Consider the following 26,042-nt stretch of genomic DNA (forward strand, 5'->3'; position numbering starts at 1 on the left):
AAGGTGATGATCCAATGAAATAAACCTTAAATAAAATGAATGTTTCATATTCATAATAACAATTATTGTTTGGATTAATTTTGTCAGTGTCTTTATCTTTTAAAATCAAATCTAACATTCCTCCATCGCTCTCCTTTCGCTCTCTGTAGGTTGACCTGTCACCATGACAACAGAAGCAGGCTCTGAGACCGAGGTGAAGGAGAAAGCAGAGGAGTCAGCTGCTCAGCCGGACCAATCAGAGAAGGCGACGGAAGAAACCCAGGAAGCAGCGAACGCGGAGGTAGAGGAGAAAGAGAAAGAGAAGGAGAAGGAGAAAGAGGGGAAAGACGGGAAGGGAATATCTCGATACCTGCCAACATGGCTTAAGAAACAGAAGTCTCAAGGCCAGGTACAGGAAATTCACACAACAGAAAACCCTGCTTCAGTGATTCAGCAGAAAATGTGTTCTGCTCATAACTGGGAATAAACTGATAGATATATAGATTGTTTTTTATTAAATGTCTGTGTTTTTTGTTTTTTTTCTCTGAATCATGAAGACCTCCCCAACCAAAGAGGTCCCACCCACAGAGGAAGCTGCTAGCACAGTGACGCGTGAAGAGGAGGGGCCTGCCCCAGCAGTGAACGGTCACGCAGAGGAAGTGGAAGAGAAGGAGGCAGTAAAGTCCGAGCAAGTGAAGGAAAAAGAAGCAGAATCTCATTCCAACGCCAGCGCAGACACTGAGGTACGGGCTCTCCACACCCCATCAGTACACACACACTGGGAGATAAGGTAGACAGGCGGTCTCCCATTAGTCTGTATGCAGGCTGACAAATCACACGAGTCCTGGGTCAGGCTGATATCTATCTGAGTATCCTCTCAACACATAAATAAACCTTTATCGGAGTTAGAGAATGACAGAGAGAGGGTGAAGGAGCAACAAACCCAAACAAAGGATTTTTATGCATCTAATCGGCCCAAATAGCAAATGTTATGATTCCTGCTACCAGTCTGTGTTTCAGGGGCTGGAAACCTCTGAACTTAAGACACACAGCAGAAAAACACCCACCCCCGAAAACAATAGTTCAGCATTTTGGGAAATAAATTTCTTGCTTTCTTGCTGAGAATTTGATCAACACCACTCTAACTGTACACACTAGTGATTTTGTTTGTTAAACATGTGGTGGGCAATTTCCTGGTGGGTTCTGGAGTCTTGTCATCACCTTGAGGTGGCCAGGCAGCCTGCTGGGACAGGAAGTTACTGCTCCCAGCAAAGAAACAGCATGCATATTTCCCAAAATGTTGAACTATTCTTTACATAACAATGATTGAATCACTGCTGATAATATACTGCAGTAGATAGATGTACCACTTGAACAAGAATATGTACTGTGTAACTGTACAGAATGATTCTGATCTAGTGAATAGTGTAACATTGTAAACTACATCAGATGTATGCACATATCAATAGTGAAGTAATCAGTAGTCAAAAAGATGAAACAACACAAACTATTGCTAAACAAATTTCGTCCTATGGCAGCCTGACACATGTTGTTGTGGACACAGCCTTTATCAAGTGACTCATTCCTACATTAAATAGGAAACCCAGGGATGAGATGTTGTTAGTCACATAGTTGGATACCAGTTTAAAGGTTTGAGAAGTCACAGCAGTGCAGTTTAAAACTGCTGCTCAGCCAAGAGAGAAAGGGGGAGAGAAACACACGCACACAGACACACAGCCATTCTCCCTCATACTCGTGCACACACATAAACGGTTCCATCCAGTGATCACATTAAGCCACCCAGGCCCACCCAGTGACATCAACATTTCAGTAATCAGGCCAAAAGGAACGCCTGTAGTTTCTAAGGACAAAATCAGACTAGAGGGGGAATTACACAAGGAGAGTGATAGAGAAAACAGTGTTCACTCTTACTTCCTTTGGACAAACAGATTTTAGGTGATTTCCTTCATGCTACTGAATAAATGGCTTTTTAAGGAAGATCTGAAGTTTTTATGCAACAGCCACAGCAGGAGACCCTGTGAAGCATCTGTGGTTTGATGTTAATCTGCCCCCTCGCCTACTTTTTTTTTCTTCTCGCACCTCGCAAACTCCCATCAGCCTGCCAAGGAAGAGAAGGTGGAAGAGAGCGCTGGAAGTCCCGAAGAGACCAAGGAGGCAACAGAGGGAGAAGAAGAAGGGAAGGAGAAGAAGGAGCAGCAGCAGGAAGGAGAGGTGCAAGGTGAAGGGGAGGGAGGAGGAGACAGCCAGACCTCCATTTTCCAGTCTCCTCTTCGTCTGGTGAGGAAGACCAAGATGAAGCTGGTGGTGTGTCACGTGACCCTGCTGGACGGGTCCGACTTCACCTGCGAGGTGGAGGTAAGACATATTCACGCGATGCAGAGGGAGTATTTACTGAAGTTTATTTTCTTTCTGTTTTTAAAATGCATTTTGGTGACAGCCCAACATTCCAGTGTCACCGCTAATTGTAAAAGCAGCTTTCCCACACTTCCTCTACATCTGGCTAGAAAAGGAAAACAAGTTCTGTTCTGATCACATGGGATCAAACCAATGAGTCATGGTTGATGTGAACAAAATTGCAGAATGCAATAGAACATGGGGCTGTTTTATCTTGCAAATGTGTCATGGTGCAAGATAAAATATTCCCTGTAATTGAGTGTATGAGTTTCGATTGGACACAGACACACAGCATGCTGTCCGTGTCATTGGGAAAATCAACAAGTTGTCTTTTCATAAGAGGGATGTTTCAGCTGGTCACTGACAGAAGAGGTCGTCACATTGTCTGTCCTATGTTGCCCTGCTAGTCAAATAGGCCACACGTGAGTGCCAGTGTGTCAATGATGTAATCGCTAATAGGATCAGATCTGTTGTGTATGTGTATGTGTATGTGTATGTGTGTGTATGTACATGAGTGTTGGTTGGGGTATTTAACTTCCTGACCCAAAGTGCAGTTATGGCAGAAGTGCCTGCTTGCAGAGTTTGGGCGTGGTTTAGGGGGATAAATGCAGAGCAAAGCAGAGCACGCTGCAGGGGCTTGTCTGGTGACCAACACACACACACACACACACACACACACACACACACACACACACACACACCACACACACACCACACACACACACACACATACACACACGTGCTTACACACAGAAACCTGGCAGATTATGGGGGTCCCACCAGATTAGTTTTCTGCGTCTGCTGCTCCAACAAACACGTGCCCTAGACTCCACCTTACACAGACTCAAACATACCTATATATTCACAACATCACATTGGTGTCACAGGCTCTGCTCTAACAAGTTAGTAGGATATTTATTATTTATTTTACAAAATCTGTCATAATTAAAACTATTTATCTATATCTATATTTATCTATTAATTATTTGGCTCCCTTAAGAGTAAGTGAGAAACCCAGAAGTGTTGATAGTATATTTTTGGATGAAGAGTTAATAATTCGATGCAACTGGTCTCTTTGCTGTTGCTTATTGTGTAGTGGTTTATCTTACATGTGTTTTTCCTCACTATTACCATAACATTTGGTTAAAAACTTGTGTTTCCCAAGTAGCATGCACATTTTTAGCCACATTCCCTCCTCACATTCCCACACTCACTCACTTCTACTGGGAAACTGCCCAGAATAGCCACTGTGCAGGTCTACTCAAACTGTTAACAGTTAAGTGCCTGGTTCATGGGCCCCCTCAACAGAGTAGTGGGCTTTTTCCAGGTCTAGATTTGGTCTGGTGAACTTAAACTGGCATCTTCACCACAGTAAACTCGCTTCCTAATCTGCAATCTATGCCAACGCCCAACAGCGTGCCTGTGAGTGTCTACGGTCATTTGAACAGTAGCTGCTTTGTCTCGCAACAGATAACGCTGATACTGCAACTAACTGCTATTGTCTGAAAATGCACACACACACACGCACACACATACACATATCCATCTATCCCTCCCGCCACACACTGGCATTGCTAGGTCGCGAGAGGGAGAGATGCACAATGCATTCCAGAGATTAAATTTTCTCTTTTGGCTAGCCGGCCTCCAACACACACAATACCACACACACACACACACGCAGTTTGTACTTCAACTCCCTCTCCATTCTTCCATCATCCATCTGTCCTATTTATTAACTGATGGCATCAAATTTATTCCAGTGTAATAACTTAATACATATTTTATTAGTTGTCGTGCCTTGAACGTAAACCTTGGCCAGACTCCTTCTAATAGTGAATTTTCAAAGGAGAGTCTTAGTGTCACATGGTCTTAATGCTGTTTCTAAGAATTTCATTAGTATTGGTTTCAACAGGATTTATGTGTCACACGCTTTAAGTACCATTTCATTAGGTTTCACTCAGACATGAGTAAAGCAGTATTTGTAAATATTAGGCACAGTTGCTTTAGTTTTGACACACCGAGCAGTGCATTTATGTTTACAGAGAAACAGGCAGGCACAGACAGGCACTTCATCTTTCCAGATCTCATGATCATTATATGGTTTCATACCTGTTCATGCTTATATTCACATGACTCCTTTTTTCTGAATCTTTCCTTAAGAACAGTCAAAGTCCCTTATCACACCTCTGGAACAGTTTGGTACATAGTCATGTAGGGATTTAAACCTCATTCAGCTTTTTATTTATATTGCTTGTGATACAAGTTATAAAATGGGGAAGTATTTTGAAGACTTAAATGTTCTCCACGCACATTTGGAAAATCCTCCGAGATCAATGTTTGTCACATGACAATGTGTAACAGATACCCAGAAATTTGTGGAACAAAATTTCCTTCCTCCCATTTGATATTCCAGAAAAGGGCTGCAGACATCAGACAGTTGTCCTTAGGGTAGTGCCTTGCTCGGGGGCACACTGGCACAGACACAGAAACCCCTAAAGGTCACATTCTCACATTCTTTGGGCGTTCAGAATGCCGCTACGCTGCGAGTGCGTGTATGTGGCGCATGTGTCCGCAGATGTTTTCAGCCGTCCCAGGACAAGAAGAAAAATGCGCTCTTTCATCCTCTTTCCTTCCACTTTCACCACGCTCCCTTGCCCTGTCTGCTCCGTCTGTCTGTCTGTCTGCGTAACGCCACTCACACTCGTCTGTTCACCAGTGTCCAGACCGAGGCCGTGCTGACTAACTCTAAAGAAATGAGCATTATTTAATGATTTCATTCCTTCTCATCTTTTTTTCCACCCTCTCTCTCTGTCTGACCTTCTGTCTGTCCAAAGGGCGCCATTATGTGTTTGTGTGCGTGCACGCTCGAGCACGCATGCATGGATGTGTGCTAAATGTCATTGTCATAGTTGAGTGTGGAGGATTTTTTATGGTCAAGGCTTCCTTTGGGCTTACGAAGGAATGTGTCGCCCAGAGACAGATGAAGAGCAAAAAGAGAATAATAGAGCAGATGTAGATGAAAAAAAGAATGAACAGAGATGCTTTGATTGAGAGCTATGGACAGGAACTTTTAAAGTGTCTCACTGGACGATACAAAATGAGTTTTAAAACTTTTTTCATAGGGCACTCATGTTTCCATCATCACATTTCTCAAACTATAAAGTGAAACTTGACAGCTGGAAACATTACATAGTAACTTTGTTTTCCCTTCCAAATATGATGTACAAATTTAAATCTTTGTGTTTGAATCTCTCTCTTGATCCACAGAAACGTGCTAAGGGTCAGTACCTATTCTTTAAGGTGTGCGAGCACCTGAATCTACTGGAAAAAGACTACTTTGGACTCACATACCAGGACAGCCATGAAGAGAAGGTATGTATCTATATATACACACACACATGATGTACTGTATCCCAAATAAGTCAGTAATGTACACATGAAAAAACTACAGACGTGCGTCTGGACAGCATCTCACACCACTTTGTTAACCGTCTTCTTGCTTTATGTCTTGCTCGCTCCAGTGTTGGTTGGATCCTACGAAGGAAATCAAGAGACAGATACGCAGTAAGTTTTATTTTTCCAATCACACTCTTCTATTCTGACTCCCAAGATATGCAAGTCTGTCCATCCATCCATCTGCCTCAGCAGTAAAAGGTGTTTTATGCATAAAAGGGCCCCAACCTCTCAGCCAAAAGGCAATGAATAAAATATAAATATCAAATAAATAAAATACAGCAAGTATCCTCATACCAGAGCAAAAACAAACTACATCACACAAAGCAGGAGACATCTGAAACCAAACGACAGCAGTCTGGCAGCGTGGAGGAGGTTACCAGTGTGTGATCACTCTGCTTCATTATTTATCAGTCTCTTTATGCAAGCCAAGGTGTGGCATCTCGTCTTTTCTTGACCAACAGTTATTAAGAGCGTGACGCAACCAAGCGTATGAAGCTTTGTTTTACTTTTGAATGCACGCAGCATGTCTGTAACACCAGAAAGGTCCCCGCAGTTTGTGATTGGCGTCCAGTTTGCACGCATTAACACTGAGTGCAATGACAGACGGGTTGTTGGTAGAGTTCACTGTTTCTCCAGGCTTTGTTAGTTGTGTTATTTGGGATTAGATTCTGTGTCTCATAACTCATAACTTTACTTTTTGCTTTGCTTTTTATTTCCCTCTTCTTTTTTTATTTTTTTACAGTAGAAGTCAAAACAGACTTTAAAACACAGCCTAAAACTTAGAGTCGCACTTTTAAGAGGAAGACTTAGAAAAAACATATAATTTTGGCTCATAAATGGTTATTTTAGAGTTAGTGCATTTGAGGTAGTTATGTCTGGGTGTGTGCAGACTGTGTGTGGATATATGTGGTGAGCGTACATGCCTGTGTTTTTGTGGCTGTGTCGCTGTGTGTGTCTGTGGTTCATGGATGAGTGATATTCATCTGGCCGCATGTGTTCATCCATGTACATTTTTCTGTGTGTGTGAATGTTTACACAGAGAGATAGAGAGAGAGAGAGAGGGACTGTATTATCGTGTGTGTGCCTGTGTTCGTGTGAGTTGGATGCCTCTGCCTGTGTGTGTCTGGAGACAAAGTACTACACAAATGACAGACTGGACACCATTTGGACTCTAAATTCCTGTGAGTCCACACTCAGCCATCACAACTCTGCGTCACTACATACTAGGCTGGGACCTAAGCATTTGTTTTTCATGGGTCAGTGAATTATTTTGGAAAGATCAAAGCTGCTAAAGCCTTGTTAGACCCGCCTGTAATATAAAGTAAAATCTAAAATAGAGGTGTTGCAATTGTCACCTCTAAGATGAGGATTTTATTGATGAAGGCACAAAAATACAATATCAATAGTCACTAATCTTGGAGATGAACTTATCCTACAGATTTTGTTGGGGTTGTTGTTTAGTAGTATGATTATGAAGGTTCTGTCTGTGGTTAAGCTCAACATCTGAGACTTGACAAGCGCAGTGTTGGTGGGTCTGCTTTTTGTGTCTTTGGCAATCTGGTTTGAAAGTGGGATGCAAAAATGAAGAAAAACTTCCAACATCCAATAAGCGTCCTACATCAAGGCCACTAGAATAAGGTAAATCTACTCAGGAAAAAAGTAAAACAAAAGTAACAGTAAATATCCTTGAAGATGGGAGGGAAGATGAAGAAAAACATGTAGGTCAGGTAAAAAGTTGAAAAAAAATTTGACAGCACTTATGAAAAAATGGGAAAAATAATAGGGAAGAACTGTGAAAGAAAATTTACTCCATGTAGGCGTAAGTATCTGGAATCAGAAATTACACTGAGAGCCAATGAAAATGAAACTTGGGCCAAAAAACTGAGCTCTCTGAAGTCAAATGATTTCCATTGTTAGAAATACCATGCCATGAAATACCATGGAAATTCAGCCAGCCAGCATGAAAAACTGTCAATCCTCAAGTTTACTTCCAGTGGTACTTTTGAGCGAGCGAGCGAGCTCCTTAGTTTTCACCTCTACAGGTAATGAGAACAAGGATTTCGTCTCACTCTCGAAGTCACGCTTAATTTCGCTGGAAGCCAAGCAGAAAAGCTGACCAGTCTGGATTTAGTCCTGGAAGTAGACCTCTGCAGTGCATGTGGCTATTGTTAATGTTTAACAGCAGCACTCATGTTCTCCCCATAATCAAACTAACGTTTGGGCGTCTCACCATGCTGATACCATCAGTGCACTGTCAGTGTACATTTGCAGCCAGTTCAGTTCAGTTTCTGTGTTGAGAAGTAAGGGACAGATGTTTTGATTTTGTGTTCTTTACCTCTTTAACACATAAGTAATGAAGAGAAGACCTGAGCCGACAAAGTTAAACTGGAATTCAAACTGTGCTTCCTGGTCTGTTGCTACACAAGCATTTGCTAGAATTCACACACTGCTAATGCAAAATTTTGTAGGCTCATAAAAGCAATCATGACTGAATAAGAATTCTTTAGAAAAAAAATTTTTTTTTAAAGGAACAGTTCACCCAAAAAAAAGGTGCAGTAAGGAGTTGTGATTAGAAACTGTTCTTACGAAGAGAGTGGAGGAAGTGTTGCTGGGAAGAGTAGATTGGACATGGGGGAGGTGATGGATATGGCGTGTATTACTGTATGTATGTGTGTGCGTATATATTCTGTGCGTCATGAGGAGGAGTGATTGGCGGCGCGTGGTTGTGTAGAAAGAAGAAATGGTCACAAGAGACTCCCAGAGCACTTAGTGCTGCCGACAAGACATACAAACTCAATCTCAGTCACTCCCACACTCGGTCACATTTCTCATACACTTTAAACACATCGATATTCACACGCCAGAGGACACACACTTTACAGGAAAGCAGAAATACCTTCTCTCTATGTTTACAATAAGTGACAAAATGGTCAGTGGAAAAAAAAAAATGCACCTTTTCCATCTTTTGCAGTAAATGAGTGTTATTGTTGAATTTCCTCATGTGATGTCACAGTGTCTCCCATCCTTCCTGCTCCTCTGGGATGCAGCTGTGAAGGGTCTGCGTCCGTGTGTGTTTCTCTATGTGAGATTGTCGCCGTGTGTCCACTTGTGCATGAATGTATACATGCATGTGTCCATGGCCTTGGGGGGAGGAAATGGTCTTGGTGTGACGTCAGCCTCTCCCTGATCGAATTTTCCAGATGATGTGATCTCCATCTTTTATCAAGTGTGTGTACACGTGTATATGTGCGCGTTGCCGGGTGGAGCCGAGCAGCGAAGAAAGCGTGGAGACAGAACAGGGTGGTGAGCATGGCAATATGGCGTCCTGCAGGAATGAGAATAGGAAATTGGAGCCAAATGAACACTGAAATGAAATTAGTGCTATCCAAAAGGAAACCATGATGAAGATAGTGGTGATATGGCTTTTGTTTCTGATGATGGTAAAGATTACAGTTATTTGGTTGAGCTAGAATGAGGTTATGCAATACCAGATCTACTGCTTATTTGTGTGTGTGTATGCATGCATGCGTGATGTACCAGGCTTAGTGCTCTCTAAAAGCTGTTCTGAATTAGTTGCCCTCACTGACACCAGCCTCTCTCTGTCTCTCAAACACACACACACACACACACACACACACACACACACACACACACACACACACACACACACACACACACACAGAGGGATGGATGGAAGTGGACAGAGAGATAGATGCATAGAAATACAGACCACCTTGATCATAATGCTGATATAAAAATCTCTAATTCCCATTCTAGAATATGTTTTTCTAGTTCTTCTATGTGCATATTCTGCTGCACCTTGAATGTAATGTTATTGTGCATTACTCTGAACAACAATCTCACTTTCTTCAGGTAACAACTGGCAGTTTGCATTCAATGTCAAGTTCTACCCTCCTGATCCCTCACTGCTCACTGAAGACATTACCAGGTACTGATGTTTACTTAAATCTGCATTACTTCATGTTTTTTGTGGCCATTTGGGTCAATGGAACAAGCTGTAAACACTCTTACATCTCATCGCCTTTTAAAGTTGGTATAGCAAATGTGTTAGCAAACAGTTGGCTATTTTCACAGACAGAGTGACATTAGCATTTATTTGGAGTGTTGTTTCTGGCTACCTAACAAATGTAAGTCTTTAGTATTTAGCTCTGTTTTTGGTCTCCACCAGCATCTGAAAAAAATCTGACTCTTTAGCTCTTCTGTAAACGTTGCTGTGTGGTCATCGCCTCGTTGCTAACTTTGTCTGCGACACACAGCCAAAGTTAAAAAAAAGACACAAGTTGGCATTGAGCACATTTGAAATTCATTTGTATTTATACATATGCACACACACACACACGAGCATGCTCCAAGCACACAGCGTTTAGGGTGAAGTGTATGTCTAATGGAGCGAACAACTTCTCTGATGGTTGCAGCGAAAGGCTAATTGAGGACACACACTCACTCACCCACACGCATACACTCACTTAGACAGGTACCAACAAATGACTGACACAGCCTGGCTACAGTAAATCTCCTCCAGTACTATAGAGGTATAACTTTTCCTACTTATCTTTTATTGAGTTTCAACAGGCAGATTGATTGTAACTCCATCTCTGTTTGACAGGGTTTCCTACTGACTGTACTATAATGTTTATTCACATAAATACAATATGGTCCAGGGGCTGTATATTGACTCAGTGGAGAGAAGCCTTGTAACTGGATGACTGGGGTTTAAGCCTCCGTGTCACCAAGTGTCTGTCCTGCTAAAGTAACTTTGAATGACATTTTTCAGCGGCCAGGCTGATACATTTACCAGCACCCTGGGGTGTCTGAATTAGTCATTCACTCAGAAGCTCCATTCACATAATGAATTCTTCCATAAAGGTTTACAGCCGAGAACAGCTTACCCGGTCGGAAGTCCACACGACCACAGGACAGTTGACTAACTCCAAACGTACATGTTACGCAACTGAGTGTGTCTTTGTGATGTGATGGTGAGGATTAGATGTAAGGTTATTCCAACAAACCAGTGTACCAGCATACCAAGAAAATTATACAACAAATACAGCACCAACAAAGACATTTAATCCGCACCAGCTGACCCTGTGCTTGAGCCACACAGGAGGGGAAGCAATATGGTTACACAGTTTGTTTTATTATTATCATGAAAGATCGAGCCGCTTTTAGTTCAAAGAAAAGGCTTAAAACAAGTTTTTTCTTGTTGTGAATAGACTTTGATTCAACTAAAAGCCAGTCCCTTTTTTTTCCATTTTCCTTTCTTGTAGGTACCTGTTGTGCCTGCAGCTCCGTGAAGATGTGGCTTCTGGTCGACTGCCTTGCTCATTTGTCACTCACGCTCTGCTGGGGTCATACACATTGCAGGTATAGTACTCTGTGTGTGTGGTAATGTGTAAGCTTGTGTGGTGCACAGGTAGAGAAGGAGCTACTGAGTGTCCTTATGTGTCTTAGAATAAGTGAATTGGTTTTTATTGGTTTACAGGCAGAATTTGGTGACTATGAACCCGACCAACCTCGGCCTCTGGACTACATCAGCCAGCTGACCTTTGCACCCAATCAGAACAAAGAGATGGAGGAGAAGATTCTTGAACTCCATAAGTCCCATAGGTGAGAGAGGACATGGCCATGTGGTCAGTTAGGGACAGCAACTATGCTGTTTTTTGTCAGTTGTAGATTTGTTTACTTATGTTACTTACTGTGTAATTCAAACATTATGGATTTATGCCACTATACTATTTTTAATCTGAGAGTGTTTGTGGTAATTTGCTTTTTCTTTCTGTTTAGGGGAATGACACCAGCACAAGCTGATGCCCAGTTTCTAGAAAATGCAAAGAAACTGTCCATGTATGGGGTGGACCTGCACCATGCCAAGGTACAAATGAATCCCCCTCTTCTCTCCTCTCCTTTGTTGTTGACATCTGGGGATTAGCAGAGTTTCTTTGATGTGGGACGTGTGTGTCGGTGTGTCTGCATGTTTGTGTCGCTGTATCTGTGTGTGTGTGTGTGTGTGTCAGCTGTACAAACACTCAGGGAGGCCATTGCCATGGGAACAACCAGTCTCTCTCTCTCTCTGGGATAGCAGGTCATCAGCAGAGTGCGTGCATGTTTCCATGTGTGTCTGAGTATGTTTGTGTGTCTTTGTGCAAGATGGGCAGAAACGATGGGGAAATATGCATGAGAGAGGGAGAGAGAGGGAGGGAGGCTTTAAATAGAAAGAGAGGATGTGAGATTGAGGACAGAGAGGAGACAAAGAAATGAGGGACGGAGATGAGGTTAGAGTGGGACGGGGACAGATCCTTTAAAGATAGAAAGAGGCGAGTCCCCTTTAAGGGCATGCTCCACTTGTTTGCCACACAGAGACAGAGAACCAGGGAAAAAGATGAGAGCAGCAGAGAGAGCGATTCAAATGTTGAAAATCTTTTTTTTACAGCATACCAAAGTTGTGGGAATTCAAGCAGCAGACCTATTTCTGTCCTGTTCCATTAATTTGTTGTGCAAGTTTCATAACCCCGAGGTACAGAAAGAAACCCTTTCAGATACTGTTAGTCACGTTTTGACTACTCAATATTATCAGAATCCTGATGAACATAAATTATTGGCAAATATAAGTAAAAATTACACACTCTTTATTAATGTAAGGCATTTCTAGGTTGGTGTTTGACAGTGTTATTGTTTGTTTTGTTTTTTTTAACCTGCATTAACTCAATTGATCTTATCATCATCGACATAACACTGTTTGATAAAGTACTAAAATTAAAACACAATATTATAACACTGTACCTAAATAGTAACCATAAAGTGTTTTTTTTTTTTAAAAAAAACATTGCACTTTTAAGGGAATGGAATTGGATAGAGGGTGTTGTGTCTTTGTTTGCAGGTATCAAACTCAGCCTTCATTGTTACATCATAGCTGGCTGTCACCTGTTATTCCTGCAATTAAATGTTGAGTAATACTGAATAAATGGAGCGTCTACAACAGATGGTTGGCATTACCTTCAAAACTGAGGCACTCTTCCAGTGATCACAAGTAATCTTAGCTTCAAACACCACATGCTTCTTGTTACAGTCACTAAGTAGTAGATACTAGATTCACACGTTCTTTCATTCCGATTGAAGATTTCAGGTCAGCTGTTTACATGTGGTATGATTTAATACGATCCGGTGTTTACATGCGTGGCGATGCATTTAATCGGAACAGCTATGTGGAAAAAAAGTGATGAATATGTCATGCGTTCTTCTTCTGCAACGGGTATCTTATCTCTTTGGCTCATGTTTGATCAGCTCCTACCGTCTAGGCATTCAGTCATGTTCAGGTTGTATTAAAAACAAACTCAAAGCAGAGGGACACTTCAGCTTGGAACCCGCCAGTCAACTAGAATCAAGTAAATCAATCAAGTAATCAGGTTAAATCATTTACATGGTACAGTTTTTCTCTTCATCGGTTATGAGGTTTATACTACACCTCTGGGCGGGACCTGTTTATTCTGACTGAAGTGATGCATTTTCATTCTGTTTGGGCTTTTCTGAGACATGTAAACATACCATACCTAAAACGACAAAAAGCAGATGGAAGATTGTTTTCCCAGCTACCTCCACTTTGTCAATGTGTCCAAGCCAAAGTGCTAAAACGAGTCTGTAGTGGCAACACAAGGACAGATCGATGACCAGCTAATAGCATGGCAAGGCCATGTGACGTGTGTGTGTGTGTGTGTGTGTATGTGTCCCAGTAAAACTGTCCATTATCACCATATTGCCTCCTCCATTAGTCCAACAGATTTTTCCTGTGTTAATTCACTACTGTAATCAATACCCCCCTTACCATTACCAGATGGCCTTGGACTTAAAAGCTTTGTTAGTGCGTTAGTCTGCCAGCTAACTGTGTTACAGTCGTGCCGAACCACAGTGTTTGTGTGTGTGGTAATTGAGTTTCTGTTGACCTTAAGCAGACTACTTTACAAATCAATTGTACAGGATGATCTGATATAGCTAGTGAATTAATTCATAATTTCCACAATAAAATGTATGTATTTTATGCACATTTGTATCTGGATGTTTCAGGATTCTGAGGGTGTGGACATCATGCTGGGTGTGTGCGCCAACGGACTCCTGGTTTACAAAGACAGACTTCGGATAAATCGCTTTGCTTGGCCCAAAATACTCAAGATTTCATACAAGAGGAACAACTTCTACATTAAGATCAGACCAGGAGAGGTACTCACAAGAACGCAGCACCAGAAATGAAAGATTCTCTCTAATGTTAACAGAGTACACATATCTTACAGGGCATACTTTCAGATAGTTTCTTCTATGGTGGATAAAATATCTTCATTTTTGTTTCTCATTTCTCATAGACGGAGCAGTTTGAGAGCACGGTGGGATTCAAACTCCAGAATCATCGATCTGCCAAAAAGCTGTGGAAAGTCTGTGTGGAGAATCATAGTTTCTTCAGGTAAAAATGCACACACTCAAACACACACTGCGAAGAATACATGTATTGAATATGGACATGGATTTCAGAGGTTTACAGGGTATCGAAACAGCTTCTTAGATAATGTGGACTGATGTCATTTCATCAGGCTCAAGAGAACGCTGAATCTCCAGCAAAACCAGGAAACAAATGGATAGAGTTTATCTCATAGTTGTTAAACTAGTCTGATGCCTGGAGGAAAACATAAACTCTAATACCTAAGCGCCTAGCATTGCTGTGTTTGCAGGAGTGTGCTCTGTCTGCATGTTTGCATGTCTGTGTGTAAGAGAGAGAGTGGAATAAGCTTTAATATCCTGTTGAAGGGGGAGTTGTCTTAAAACATTTTTCCTCTCTTCCACATGGATATATAACTGCGACTGTTTGATTTTATTGCAAAGTAAATCACTCTGCATAAGTTTTAAAATTCACGCTCCTCTACTGCACCCCCCCACTCATCTCTGTTCCCCTTCCTCCCTCCCTTCTTGTGTCTTGTCCCCAGGTTAAATGCCCCAGAACCTCCCACCAAGGCCCGCTTCTTGACTCTGGGCTCCAAGTTCCGCTACAGTGGACGAACCCAGGCCCAGACCCGCCTCGCCAGCTCCCTCATAGACCGACCCGCTCCCAGCTTTGAACGCACCTCGTCGAAACGCATCAGCCGCAGTCTGGACGGAGGTAACACACTCACGCAACACTCACACCACAGCCGAAAAACATGACATTCCAGCTTCGTTCCGAACAAAATTTGATAAATGGATAGGCAGGCGAAAAGAGGAATGGAAGGAATGATGGCCAAATGGAAGTGGGGTCATGGATGGAGGGATTGCGCGTGGTTGTGTGTGTGTGTGTGTTTGGATGTAAAATGCTCAGTATCTGACCAGATACAGGAAATAGCTGCAGCATATGTTTCCTGTCACACAGAGAGAGACAGAGAAGAAGACAGAACGAAATAAAAGAGAGAATGTTATGTGTGTGTCAGACAGAGGCCCTTATGATGAAAGAAATACAACATGTAGATACAGTACTCACGTCAATCACATCAAAAATCAAAAACTATGACATAGACAGCACAATAATGAGCAAGTACACAATGGCTCCTAACTTTTAAATAACTGTGCAGTGCTGTGCTGGTGAACTCTAACTAGGACTCTGTATCTCTGCAGAATCATGATGCATATCAGTATATTCAAATGAGTTGTTGTCACAGCATCATGTATATATTTTATTGTCTCTGGAAAACAGTGCATACTGGGTTTTTTGTGCTTTTCTGATGAGATGCCACCTTATGCAGCTGTGTGCCTCTGTTTCATCTGTGTCAGACTCATTCCACTGTCTTACATTGCCCCCTGCTGGACACATCAATCCACTACAAGCCAACATCTTTGTTAAGTTGTGAGGGAATCAACTCAGTGAAATTCATGCAAATATGAACAAGCTTTGACTTTGTAAAATCCTAACTGCTCTGGTTACTTCTGCTTGTCATCATATAGGATGAAACTGAGATATGGCTCTGACTCCTGTGTGAGTTTTTATTAATTTTATTTTGTTTGTGTGTTTGTCATTCCTTTAGCACCAGTGATCAGCATAACTGAAGCTGGGAGGGACACAGCTGAGAACGGACGTGAGCCCCGTCTGGAGCTCCACTCTGACTCTAAGGTGTGTGCTTGTGTGTATAATGTAGTTTAAATTATGTTCATGAGCTCAGGAAAACAAGACAGAAAGTTGCATTGCAAGATTTTTGATTTGCTGTCATTATAGTATCATTTGGAGTCCACAGGCACTGTTATATATATGTTTGTTTTTTGTTTTTTTTACCAGAGAGAGACAGGTAGTATTTATGGAGGTGATGGAAAGAGACAATCTGAGACATAGACTTCAGTTCAGCATCTTGTTAATCATGTAGAAGCACCTGCAGATTTAATTTTGCATACATGAATTCTTAGTGTGTGCGTCACGATCAACACTATTAATTATGACACATTTCTGGCTATGCTAATATGGTAATATGTGATATACACATATAGAAGACTAGCATCACTATCCTGAGTGTTTCCAAGTGTCAAGTAGAGGAAGTATTACTTTGGGCCCAGTATGTACTGTATATCTGGAGATCCATAGCAGGCTGGGTGGGATCAATAAAATGGTAAAGCCATTAATAATTGTCACCAGAACTGAAATAAAAGTCTGGGGTCTTGGCTTTGTCCGCAGCATCAACAGCCACGGTTTCAGATTATTGTCTGAAGACATTTAATCCTCAGGATGCAATGGCCACACCCGTCAGCTGCGGGGCTCTTAGTTCGTATTCAGTATTTAGTATTCAGAGGTTTACAGGGCTTATATATGCTGATCCATAGGTGCAGAAAATAAGAACCCTGCATTTGTGTGTTTTCTGTTTCACTTGGTTCTTTAGATACTGACCTTTTCCTCCACTAGGTGGACCACTACAAGGAACAGAAGGCAGCCACCCTTTGCCTTTTGTCTCCTTAATATGCCCATATGTGTGTGTATGAGAGGAGGGGACACATAGAGAGAAAGAGAGGGAGATAGAGAGTCTATTAGCATTTGCAGCTACAGCTAGTCTTTACAAGAGCAGCTAGCCATGCAGGTGTGTGTGACTTGACATGAGGCTGCACCTTCTGGCGTCTCCACTCACAAGTGTCCTGTAGTGCGGATCTGTGTCCATGGTAGGACTGCGTCCGGTCCTAAACCAAGCCCAGCACAGGAGTTTACGTGGGCTCCTATTGTATGTTACGCATGCCTCCTGTTTCACCCCCCACTTTCCCTTTCCTCCTCCTCGCCCTCGCTCACACCCCAGCACTGTGGACCTGACCTCTGTCCTAACCTTCGTTTAGTGGCGGCACCCTGTTGACACTGTTTTTGCGCACAACTGTACTCCGCTCTATGCTCCACCCGGCTGTGTTCACTTTTAACCTATTGTGGTGTGCTGTTCACTGACTAATGTTATGTCTCTTTCCCTCTTCTCTTTTTTCCTTCACATGCTCCTTTTTTTGTTTGTTTTTCTCACTCCCCTTTTGCATGCTCTCATTTTTGCCATCATTTCATGAAAACAAAAAATGAAATGATTTTTTTTTAAATGCACATTGTTTGGGTTTTAATTTGAACCTGTTTTACCTCCGCTGCTTGTTTGCTCCTACACTTTGTGGATGTGCATGTGCGGGTCTCTCCTTTCTTTTCCCACCCACTCTATGTCTCTGCTGTTTTTTTTTTTTTTTGTTGTTGTTGTTGTTATTTTCTCTCTCTGTCTTGTTGTGTCCTTTTCCCCTCTTTTCCCTTCTTCTTCTTCCTGTGTGTGTTTTTCTCTCCTTCAATCCTCCCCCATCAGTCAATCTTCATGTTTCCTCTCTCCTTCTCCTCATCATCCTCACTCTCCTCCATCCCCCCATCCCTCGACTCCATCTCTGAGCTCGACCACGGCCTGTCAGACATCTCCGAAGATGAGGACCTTACCGACACGCCCTGGGCCCCTCCCTCATACGCCTCCGTCACCTCAGATCAGCAGCTGGCTGATTTTGAACACCTTGCACAAAACCCTCAAGCCTCTAACCCACTCACTAGCTCCCAATCTTACAGTACAAAGGTTTCGGGAGTTGACGAGAGCTGCCTGGCTGAAACCAGAGCAACATCTGGACTGCAAAATTGGCGGAGCTGGTTCTCTCTGAGAGGAGTGGTCAAATACGTTTCGTTCATCCTGTGTTTTCTCTCCGTGTCCGGGAAGAGTGGAAACATGCGTCTGCCCGCAAAGCTATTTTCAGGATTAGTAAAGAAACTGAGCTTTTCGACCCTTACTGTGTCCAAGCTAATGTCCAAGTCAGCACGGAAACTAAAGATTTTTACCGTCAGCACCCCCAGATCTATCATTTCCAACATGACTGTATCCAGATTACGACAAATTCTTAACAGTTTGGCAGTAAAACTGAATCATTTTGTGGCGTTTTTTACTTGTTATCTCCCTACTAAGTTCATTAGTTTGGCTCCGGCTTGTCCTTTGCTCCCAACACAACTCCGTCTGCCCTCAGTGTCTTCTCTCCCCCGCCCTCCAACTGTCTCTCCCTTTTCCTCCCTCTCCTCTCTGCCCTTGTCCTCCTACCTTTCTTCTCTCCTGACTCCCTCCTCCTCCTCTCGCTCAAACCTCGTTGCATCTGTGCATCGCTACCTTCTAAATCCCTCCCCTCTGTTTCTCCCTTGCCTGTTAGTCGTCTTCCTGTTGGTTGTGATGCTGACGGCGAGCCAGTCTTTGGTCCTGGCTCTGATTTTGGCCACGCCTCTCGGCCTGACCCTGTGTTACTTAGAGAACGTGGTCTCCAGCCAACGAAGGGCAGTTTTGCCGACGTTTATCGCCGAAAGCGATCAGGCCGAGGATCAGTCGAGCGCTGATCTCAGCACGCTCGCCTCTCCTGTCACGCAGGCACACACACCTCCTCGCATCAGACACCACGCTCACACAAGCGCTACCTGGACACAAGAGATGTGCGACCCTGCTGCATAAACACACACACTCTTACACACCCTACCTTACCACCCCACCTCCACTCCTCTCTTCCTTTGACCTCCTCTATGGTTGAATGTGTAAAGTTTATGTGTGAATGTCACCTCCCTGCACCGCCCCACCAACACCTCCTTTACTTGACATTTTCTTTTTCCTACCACCCCTGCACCCTGCCCACTGTATTGTTGATAATAAACAAAAAACAAAGCGTAGAATAAGAAAGATTAATCAAAGTATTTAAATCCAGAGAGTTGAAGGATGATCAATGCTGAAATAGAGAAACTATCATATTGTTTATATAGCTTTATCAGGTGTGAGGGAAGGACAGAGTTATAAGATTTAACTTACAAAGGCAAAATACAATAACATGTAGTGACGTGCAGAACATATTTTGAGAGATCTGAAGATCATTATTAGTTGTCACACAGGTTAATGTCGAGTCATCAAATGATATAACATAATGGTATTAACTTGTAATATAGGAGATAAATGAACACTTAAGCAATAAGCTCATTTTATTTTCAGTTGCTGCATTTTGCCTTTGAAGCACAGGAAAAGATTAGAGAGATTAGTAGATTAGATGTTATAACTGTATATATAGGTAGATACCGTTACCCCCTCAACCCTATAGCACTTAAAGCGTATTGGATTTGTATAGTATTGCTAATGAATGTTAATAGTAAACAGTGTTACACTTACCCTGATCCCAGAGGTTCAGGACTCTCTCCTCCAACCCCAGTCTGTTGTTTGTTTTTAAGTAAATGTGTAATGGCGTTTTTGTGGTGGCCATTTGACATTGGTTGAATCAAGCTGTTGAACAAGTACGTTATATTCAGCAGAAGTGTCGGAAAGAATACTGGCATATTCTGCTCATTGCCAGAGTAAGTGATTAGAAGTCTGCTTAAGTAAAAGCTGGTCTCTTTACTAAAAAGTAGCATTGGTGTCTTAAAAACCTTCACAGGAATTACAGCAGTCGTAGTGTTTTACTTGTTGTCGATGCAGTGAACCTGACTCGGACATGTTCTAAATTATAGGATAAGAATATACTTTTAAAAATATTGGACAAGAGCAGTCAGTAGCACCTGCTGTCTCCCTTTATTTACCATCTAGCTCTCCTGTCATGTTGAATGGGTTTGTGGGTTTGGTGCAAAGGTCACATGACCAGCAGTCCTCCCTAACGCCAAAGCTGCTGGGGAAGAAAATTGCTTTTCCCATCATCCATTTCACTTTTTTCTTTCTTCGTGCCCCTCACCCCCCTCATTTTGTCATAACTACCATCGCCATGGCTACGACACTGAAGGTTAAGGAGGTGGACTTAAGCCCTGGTGATGCTGAAGCCACACCTACCCAGGTCTGTAGGGCCTGTCTTTACCCAGCATGCTTTACAAATTCTTAGGAAAAATGATGTAGGAGTAATAAAAGATACTTATGTGTTATGAACTAGTGTGGAGATGGTTGTGGATATTGAATGGAACTGGGTTTATGGTGTAGTGGAGCACACATGTAGTAAACCTAACCTGTCCTTACTCTCTCCCTGACTTTACCCCACCAACAGTCACTTGGAGCCAGTGAGGCTGCCCTCTCTCAGGTTCAAACACTGTTATTGGTTATTTGATTGCGTATTTGGTCTGTCAATCATTTGCTCTCCCCGTGTTGGTTGGTTTGTTGGTTTGGTTCTTTTTTCTCTTTTAAGGTGAAATCGCCCTGATGTGATGACACAGAGTCAGTTTTTAAAATTTCTCAGCTACCAAAGACCCAATCTGGAATATGTATGCATAAAACAACATTTAAGGATATTCAAATAGTCTCTTATCCTACCCTTCCTTTCACGGACCTGAGTATAAAAACTGATCCTGAATGGGCACTTTCACCCAAAATCTTCACTTTCGGTTGTTCTGCTGTGGCTTATGGTTTCACAGTTTCAGTTTGCTCTCTGGATTTACATCTGTGGTTCTTATCATAATTGCTGGGTTTCACTGAAAGCACATTGAGGTTTGTTGGTTTTTGTAAATGTTTGTTGGTTTGGTGATGTTTTGAATGCTTTCAATTGTGTTAACATGGGTACGAGTGCAACAGAATAACCAACCAGAATTTGTGCTTGTACCCATCCTCCAGGCTTCATCACAGTTTGAGACATTTTGGCCGTGTCACAACATGCCTGCCTCTGATTTTTTATTTATACTCCATTTATTTTTTCTATAGGACTTATTTCTTTATTTATAATTCATTTCATTCAATTGTTATTATTTTTGTTGCAGATTTAGATTCATTTTGTACAGTTAAAACAAAGTACATTACCATTATTTTTTGTTTTTGTTAACTTTATTTCTTTTCTTTTTTTTAATTAATTTCTCCATTTCATTTTTTGCTGTATGTCTGCCTTCCAGAGTCCAATGAGAGTGCATGGGGACAATATTTATGTGAGGCACAGTAATTTAATGTTAGAGGTTGGTACTGGCGTCGTCTGATGGCTGAAAACAAGAACTACATGTTTCTGTGTACTCTGACGCCATCAGAACTACAACTTCCTCTGTACTGTACTTTACTGTACAAGACTGCTGCCCTCTCGCACTCTCAGGCTCTGTGCATGCATGTGTGTGTGGATGTTTGTTAATCAAATTTACTCTCAATTTCAGATATTTCGAGGTTTTTTTTTTTTGTAATTCTTGTGTTATTGAAAAATTATGTATGACAAGGTTGCAATTGTCCTAATCCACACAGCAGCCATTTTCAACAGCTGGGCCAGAAATTCATACTGAAATGTTGTCATTTATGATAAGTTAAACAAATATCACTTAAAGGTGCACTTATCAGTATTCCTATATGAACAACAGCTCAAATGATGTGTGTAATGTGAAAGATGGTCACTCAAAGTGACAAACCCATCGAGAATTTTCAGCTAAATCTGTTATTATTCTGAGCTCTGCAAAGATTTTTGCATCTTTCAGCTCATTGTTTGGATCCATTGCTTCTACCAGCCTAGTTTTTGTTTTTCAGCAAAAACGCTTTGCTAACCCCACATTACACAAACTTCCCAGCACTAAATGACAGACAGACTAAATTAGTGTCTGCTACAGTGGAACATTTAGCAGCTGAGGAGCTGGACCTTTCTCTCAGGAGTTGGTGGAAGCCAAGATAGAGCTTAAAGGAGAATGAGCATTTGCCATACTAATGCATACGTAAAACATTTTCTGAATCAACTTTACAAGGCCTTAATATGTCAGACGTGTGATTTTTAGCTTGTTGTAGAGGTCTCCCAACAGACCAGGCCAAAATACTACAGTTGAACTGATCAGATCAGGAAAGTTAACAGGAGTTTATGCGTATAGCTGATGTTCCCTGAGGGATGGACACAACGTTCAGGTTGACTGAAGTGTTTACAGCACTGAACCTATGAAATACAAAACATTTATTCGATGTCTATCTTAGTACACAACAGTACAGATGAGACTTGTTCCTCAAAGAAATTTCCCAGCCCGCGTGTTCACAATGGCTGCTTTGTGAATAGGATCAGCGGTGTGTGAACGTGACTTTTATGCATGCTCTGTGCATGTTGAATGCTGTTTTGTGACCATTTTATCTTGTTGTATTTCCAATCCTTGACTGTATAAAGAGTTTGATTATTGCCAGGCAGCTGTATCTAACCTGACTAATCCAGCCTCCCTAACCCGTACGAGGAGCTCTCTTCCTGTTTTCTGGTGATTGGCTGCTCGCGTCGAGTGATTTGTGGTTTGATAACATACTAAAACAACAACAACACATCCTTTTGTGCAACATGGGACTGATAGTGATCCTTTGTCAGCTGGTATTTGCAGCTGCACAGTAGTCTGAATAGCATGCAGTGCTCTAAGCTGAGAAGGTTAGAAGACTAAACTCAGGGATATTTTAGAATAGAGTAGAAGTAGGAGTAGGAAAATTCTTAACAAGGTGTGGTTTCAGGCAGTCAGCTTCTGAGGAATAGCAGGAAAGAGGAAAGAGTAGAGGAACCAAGGAGATGGGAAGACGGAGATGAGATGAGGAGACATAAGAAATGATAGTAAATAAGAGCAAATGAGAAGAGAGCAGGTCAGGGTCACAGTGATCACCACTATCAGCTCCATGTTTTACAGTCTGCCTTGCTGTTCCTGACCTGCTGAAGGAAAAACTCCTCAACAAGATGGAGAAGCTCTGTTTCACTGCAGCCTGCTTATACACACACACACACACACACACTTGAACAAAATAGAGATGAAAAGCCTCATTTAAGAATTCATTCAAGGCTCTTAAACAAGGCTCCAGTGAGACATGGCATCCATCTTGTTTCCCTCCTGATTGACAGACTAATGTTCCTGTGACCTGTTGAACCAAATTTTTCCCCTCTCCCGATCCCTCTCTCCTTCCCTCTTTCTTCCCCTCCCACCTACCTCCCTCTTTTCCTCATTCATTTTCCCCATTACATTTCTCTCTCTCTATTCCATGAACACATCCCTACTTTCAACCCTCTTTTCACTCCGGCCTTCCGAACTCATTTCTCTACTCATTCCTTGCTCCTCACCGTGCCTCCTTTTCTTTCCTTTCTCAACACTTTTTCCTTCCTTCCTACCTTCTTTCCCTTCCCATCTCTGCCCCCACATCTCTTTTTTTATCCCATTCTCATCCCTACCACCTGTCCTCCCTCATTCAACCGTACTCATCTCATTTACTCTCCACCCCTCCCTCATCTCCCTTTTCCTGCCTTCCCCCTTCTTCCCCGCCTCCCCCCCATTAGGACCATGATAAGACCCAAGACGAGGTTCTGAAACACCAAGCTAGCATTAGCCAGCTAAAACGCTCCTTTATGGAGGCGCCACCTCCCTCTCCTCCTCAGCCCAACCAGTGGGAGAAACGTCTCACCTCCTCCCCCGCTACAACGATACGTATTCAGCAGCAACAAGTGGTACGTTGCACCAGCATTTTTCCTGCAAAGGTTGTTCAGGTGAAATGCCATTTTGCAGTGGATTGCAGTGCTTCAAAACTGTATTTTCATGTTTTGCTGCAAAAAAAACAACAATGCGGTCTCTGCAGGGAGAAGAACACGTGTTGTCATGTGTGTGCTTTGACATGATTTTAAACTCAAAGTCCTCTTCTCTCCTCAGTCTGTCTCACTACACCCGCCGTCCCTTTGTTACCTTTTTTTTTTTTTTTTACCCTTGATATTTGATTATTTCTTAGATATTTTTTTATGCAAGTTGTCTAAGGTTTCTTCCTCTTGCTCTTAAGTTGCCCTGTTTTCATATGATGCTTTTGCCATTGTGGGGTTTTCATGACCTGTTGTTTATAACTCACTCACTTCTGTAGGAATTCTCCTTGCAAAACTGACCTAACTGCCGCTGTCACCAACTGTTCATCTCTTTTCAGCCAGACTCATATTACAGTTTACTTTTTCAAGCATATGGGTTTTATTCTGCTTGTGTGCATTACTGACTTCTGTGATATTCTCCACCACACACTCGTTTCTACTTAATCATTAGAAACTACAGATGCAAAGCATGGCTACTCTTTATTTGATTCGCTGTATGTGTGTGTTTTTCTGTCTTGTGTTATTGCTGTTGTGTTTCTCTGCTCAGAGTGATTTCTCGTCTCTCTCTGCTTCTCTGTGCTCTGCCCTCTGTGTGTCTGTGTGTTGCTGTAGAGTCTTGAAGAGGAGATAGCTTCTGTACTTTTCAGTAGACACTCTTACACTGGCTTTTATTCAGCTGCCGAGGCTGCCTGCAGTGTCCCTGAGCCGACACTAGATGCTGTTATAACCACATATTCATCTGCTACTTCTACTACTGCACCGCAAGGGCTTCTTATTTCCCCAACTACTACTGCGCTCTCTGCCATCGAGGTGCAGGTGCTGCTCCTGCTACTGCTTGAACATTTAGGAGTCAGTTTACTTTCATTACAATCCACTCACATTTGTTTCAGCCATCGTTTCATTGACTGACTATAGGAACTGTTCTGTGGAGAGTTTATCTGCTCCACAAGTCAGTCACATTGAAAGTAAACTGACAACCTATAATGCCTCACTTAGCTGAGGATGCTTGCCAGATGTTTTCACATAGTAAAGAGATGCTATATACCCATAATGCCTGCTGTGGATGCTGGATGAATGGAGATAATTCTTCTTCTGTATCAGGGGCCATTCATTCTAAATGAACTGTGGATGCAAAATGGGCATGATAAATCTAATCTAAGACAACTAACAGCTGTGAATGACATGGGTGTCATCTGTTCTGTTTTGTGATGGTAAATATGTATGTGGATTGAATGCAAATGTAACAATCTGCTCCATTCTTTTAATCTTTGCTTCACTAGCATCTTCAGGAAAAAAAAAATAACTATGTTAAAAGCAGCAGGTATTGAAGCAGCAGTTTCCATCATTAGAAACCATAATGTGTTTACTTTGTAGCCTTTATTATGGACCACAAGACATTTTAAAGTGTGGACTAATTCATTATGATATGATCTGTTTTTGTGGTGGTCTCTAAGGACACTGCTGACTTCAATGCCATGTTTCTTTTGTCTTTTTATCCCAGTGAAGATGAGCTTCTGTGTTTACTGATGGGATATCCTCTTCAGTCCATCTCACATCTTTTCATTTTCTGTTCTCCTCTCTACTCTCTTATCCCATCTCTATTCGTTGCCTGCTGCAGTGAACATGACATTGTATGGAAATGAACATGATTGTGCATGAAAGGACCAAGAGTGAGAGAGTAAATGACAAAGTCAGCCCCTTCCCCATGATATGATAACAAGCATAACCGTATCGGTAATTGCCAACAACGATGATGTCACTGCTAACGTGTGATTGATGATTGTCGTGGTAACCTCTCTGTCACGCAGGTGAGTGTGCCCCAAACGGAAGCAGCCGCAGCCGATAGCGCGATCTCTGATACCAAAGAACCCGCAAAGGTGGTACTAACTCTCCTCTTTTAATCCATCCAGCCTTCCATTCATGACGCTTTCCAATCCATTGTATTCCTCATGCCTTCATTCATTTTCCACTTGCAGCTTGAGATTTTATGTTGCTACTACAGCCATCCATTCTTTGGCTGTTCATTTGTCTGTCTTCCTACTTGTTCTTCTTGCCTTTTCACGTCTTTTGGTCCACAGTTGGAACATCTTCATCCTCTTTCTATTCCTGATTTTGCTTTGCTATTAATTTATTTTGAGTTGAGGTAGTTTGTTTTTTTGTTT

At 42.1% G+C, this 26,042-nt stretch overlaps 1 protein-coding gene across 9 annotated transcripts in view; it reads left to right on the forward strand.

Annotated features, from left to right (window-relative positions):
* epb41l2 (erythrocyte membrane protein band 4.1 like 2) overlaps positions 1 to 26,042 on the forward strand; it is a 50,227-nt gene that overhangs the window by 15,423 nt on the left and 8,762 nt on the right. For 3 of the 9 annotated variants that reach the window (XM_018696054.2, XM_018696061.2, XM_018696055.2), the window contains exons 2-18: positions 150 to 388; positions 537 to 722; positions 2,098 to 2,355; positions 5,662 to 5,766; positions 5,916 to 5,958; positions 9,724 to 9,799; positions 11,139 to 11,235; positions 11,354 to 11,478; positions 11,656 to 11,743; positions 13,930 to 14,082; positions 14,223 to 14,320; positions 14,838 to 15,010; positions 15,906 to 15,991; positions 20,143 to 20,193; positions 20,398 to 20,430; positions 23,590 to 23,757; positions 25,689 to 25,757. In XM_018696054.2, the coding sequence (XP_018551570.1) occupies positions 164 to 388; positions 537 to 722; positions 2,098 to 2,355; positions 5,662 to 5,766; positions 5,916 to 5,958; positions 9,724 to 9,799; positions 11,139 to 11,235; positions 11,354 to 11,478; positions 11,656 to 11,743; positions 13,930 to 14,082; positions 14,223 to 14,320; positions 14,838 to 15,010; positions 15,906 to 15,991; positions 20,143 to 20,193; positions 20,398 to 20,430; positions 23,590 to 23,757; positions 25,689 to 25,757 (2,034 nt within the window). In that variant the 5' untranslated portion in view covers positions 150 to 163. Of the gene's footprint in view, positions 1 to 149; positions 389 to 536; positions 723 to 2,097; positions 2,356 to 5,661; positions 5,767 to 5,915; positions 5,959 to 9,723; positions 9,800 to 11,138; positions 11,236 to 11,353; positions 11,479 to 11,655; positions 11,744 to 13,929; positions 14,083 to 14,222; positions 14,321 to 14,837; positions 15,011 to 15,905; positions 15,992 to 17,678; positions 20,114 to 20,142; positions 20,194 to 20,397; positions 20,431 to 21,229; positions 21,290 to 23,589; positions 23,758 to 25,688; positions 25,758 to 26,042 lie in introns of those variants that run through there. The other 6 variants (XM_051071955.1, XM_051071954.1, XM_018696056.2 and 3 more) reach the window with 6 other exon arrangements.

The sequence above is a fragment of the Lates calcarifer genome, linkage group LG7_1 (assembly GCF_001640805.2).
Source record: "Lates calcarifer isolate ASB-BC8 linkage group LG7_1, TLL_Latcal_v3, whole genome shotgun sequence".
Classification (NCBI taxonomy): domain Eukaryota; kingdom Metazoa; phylum Chordata; class Actinopteri; family Centropomidae; genus Lates; species Lates calcarifer.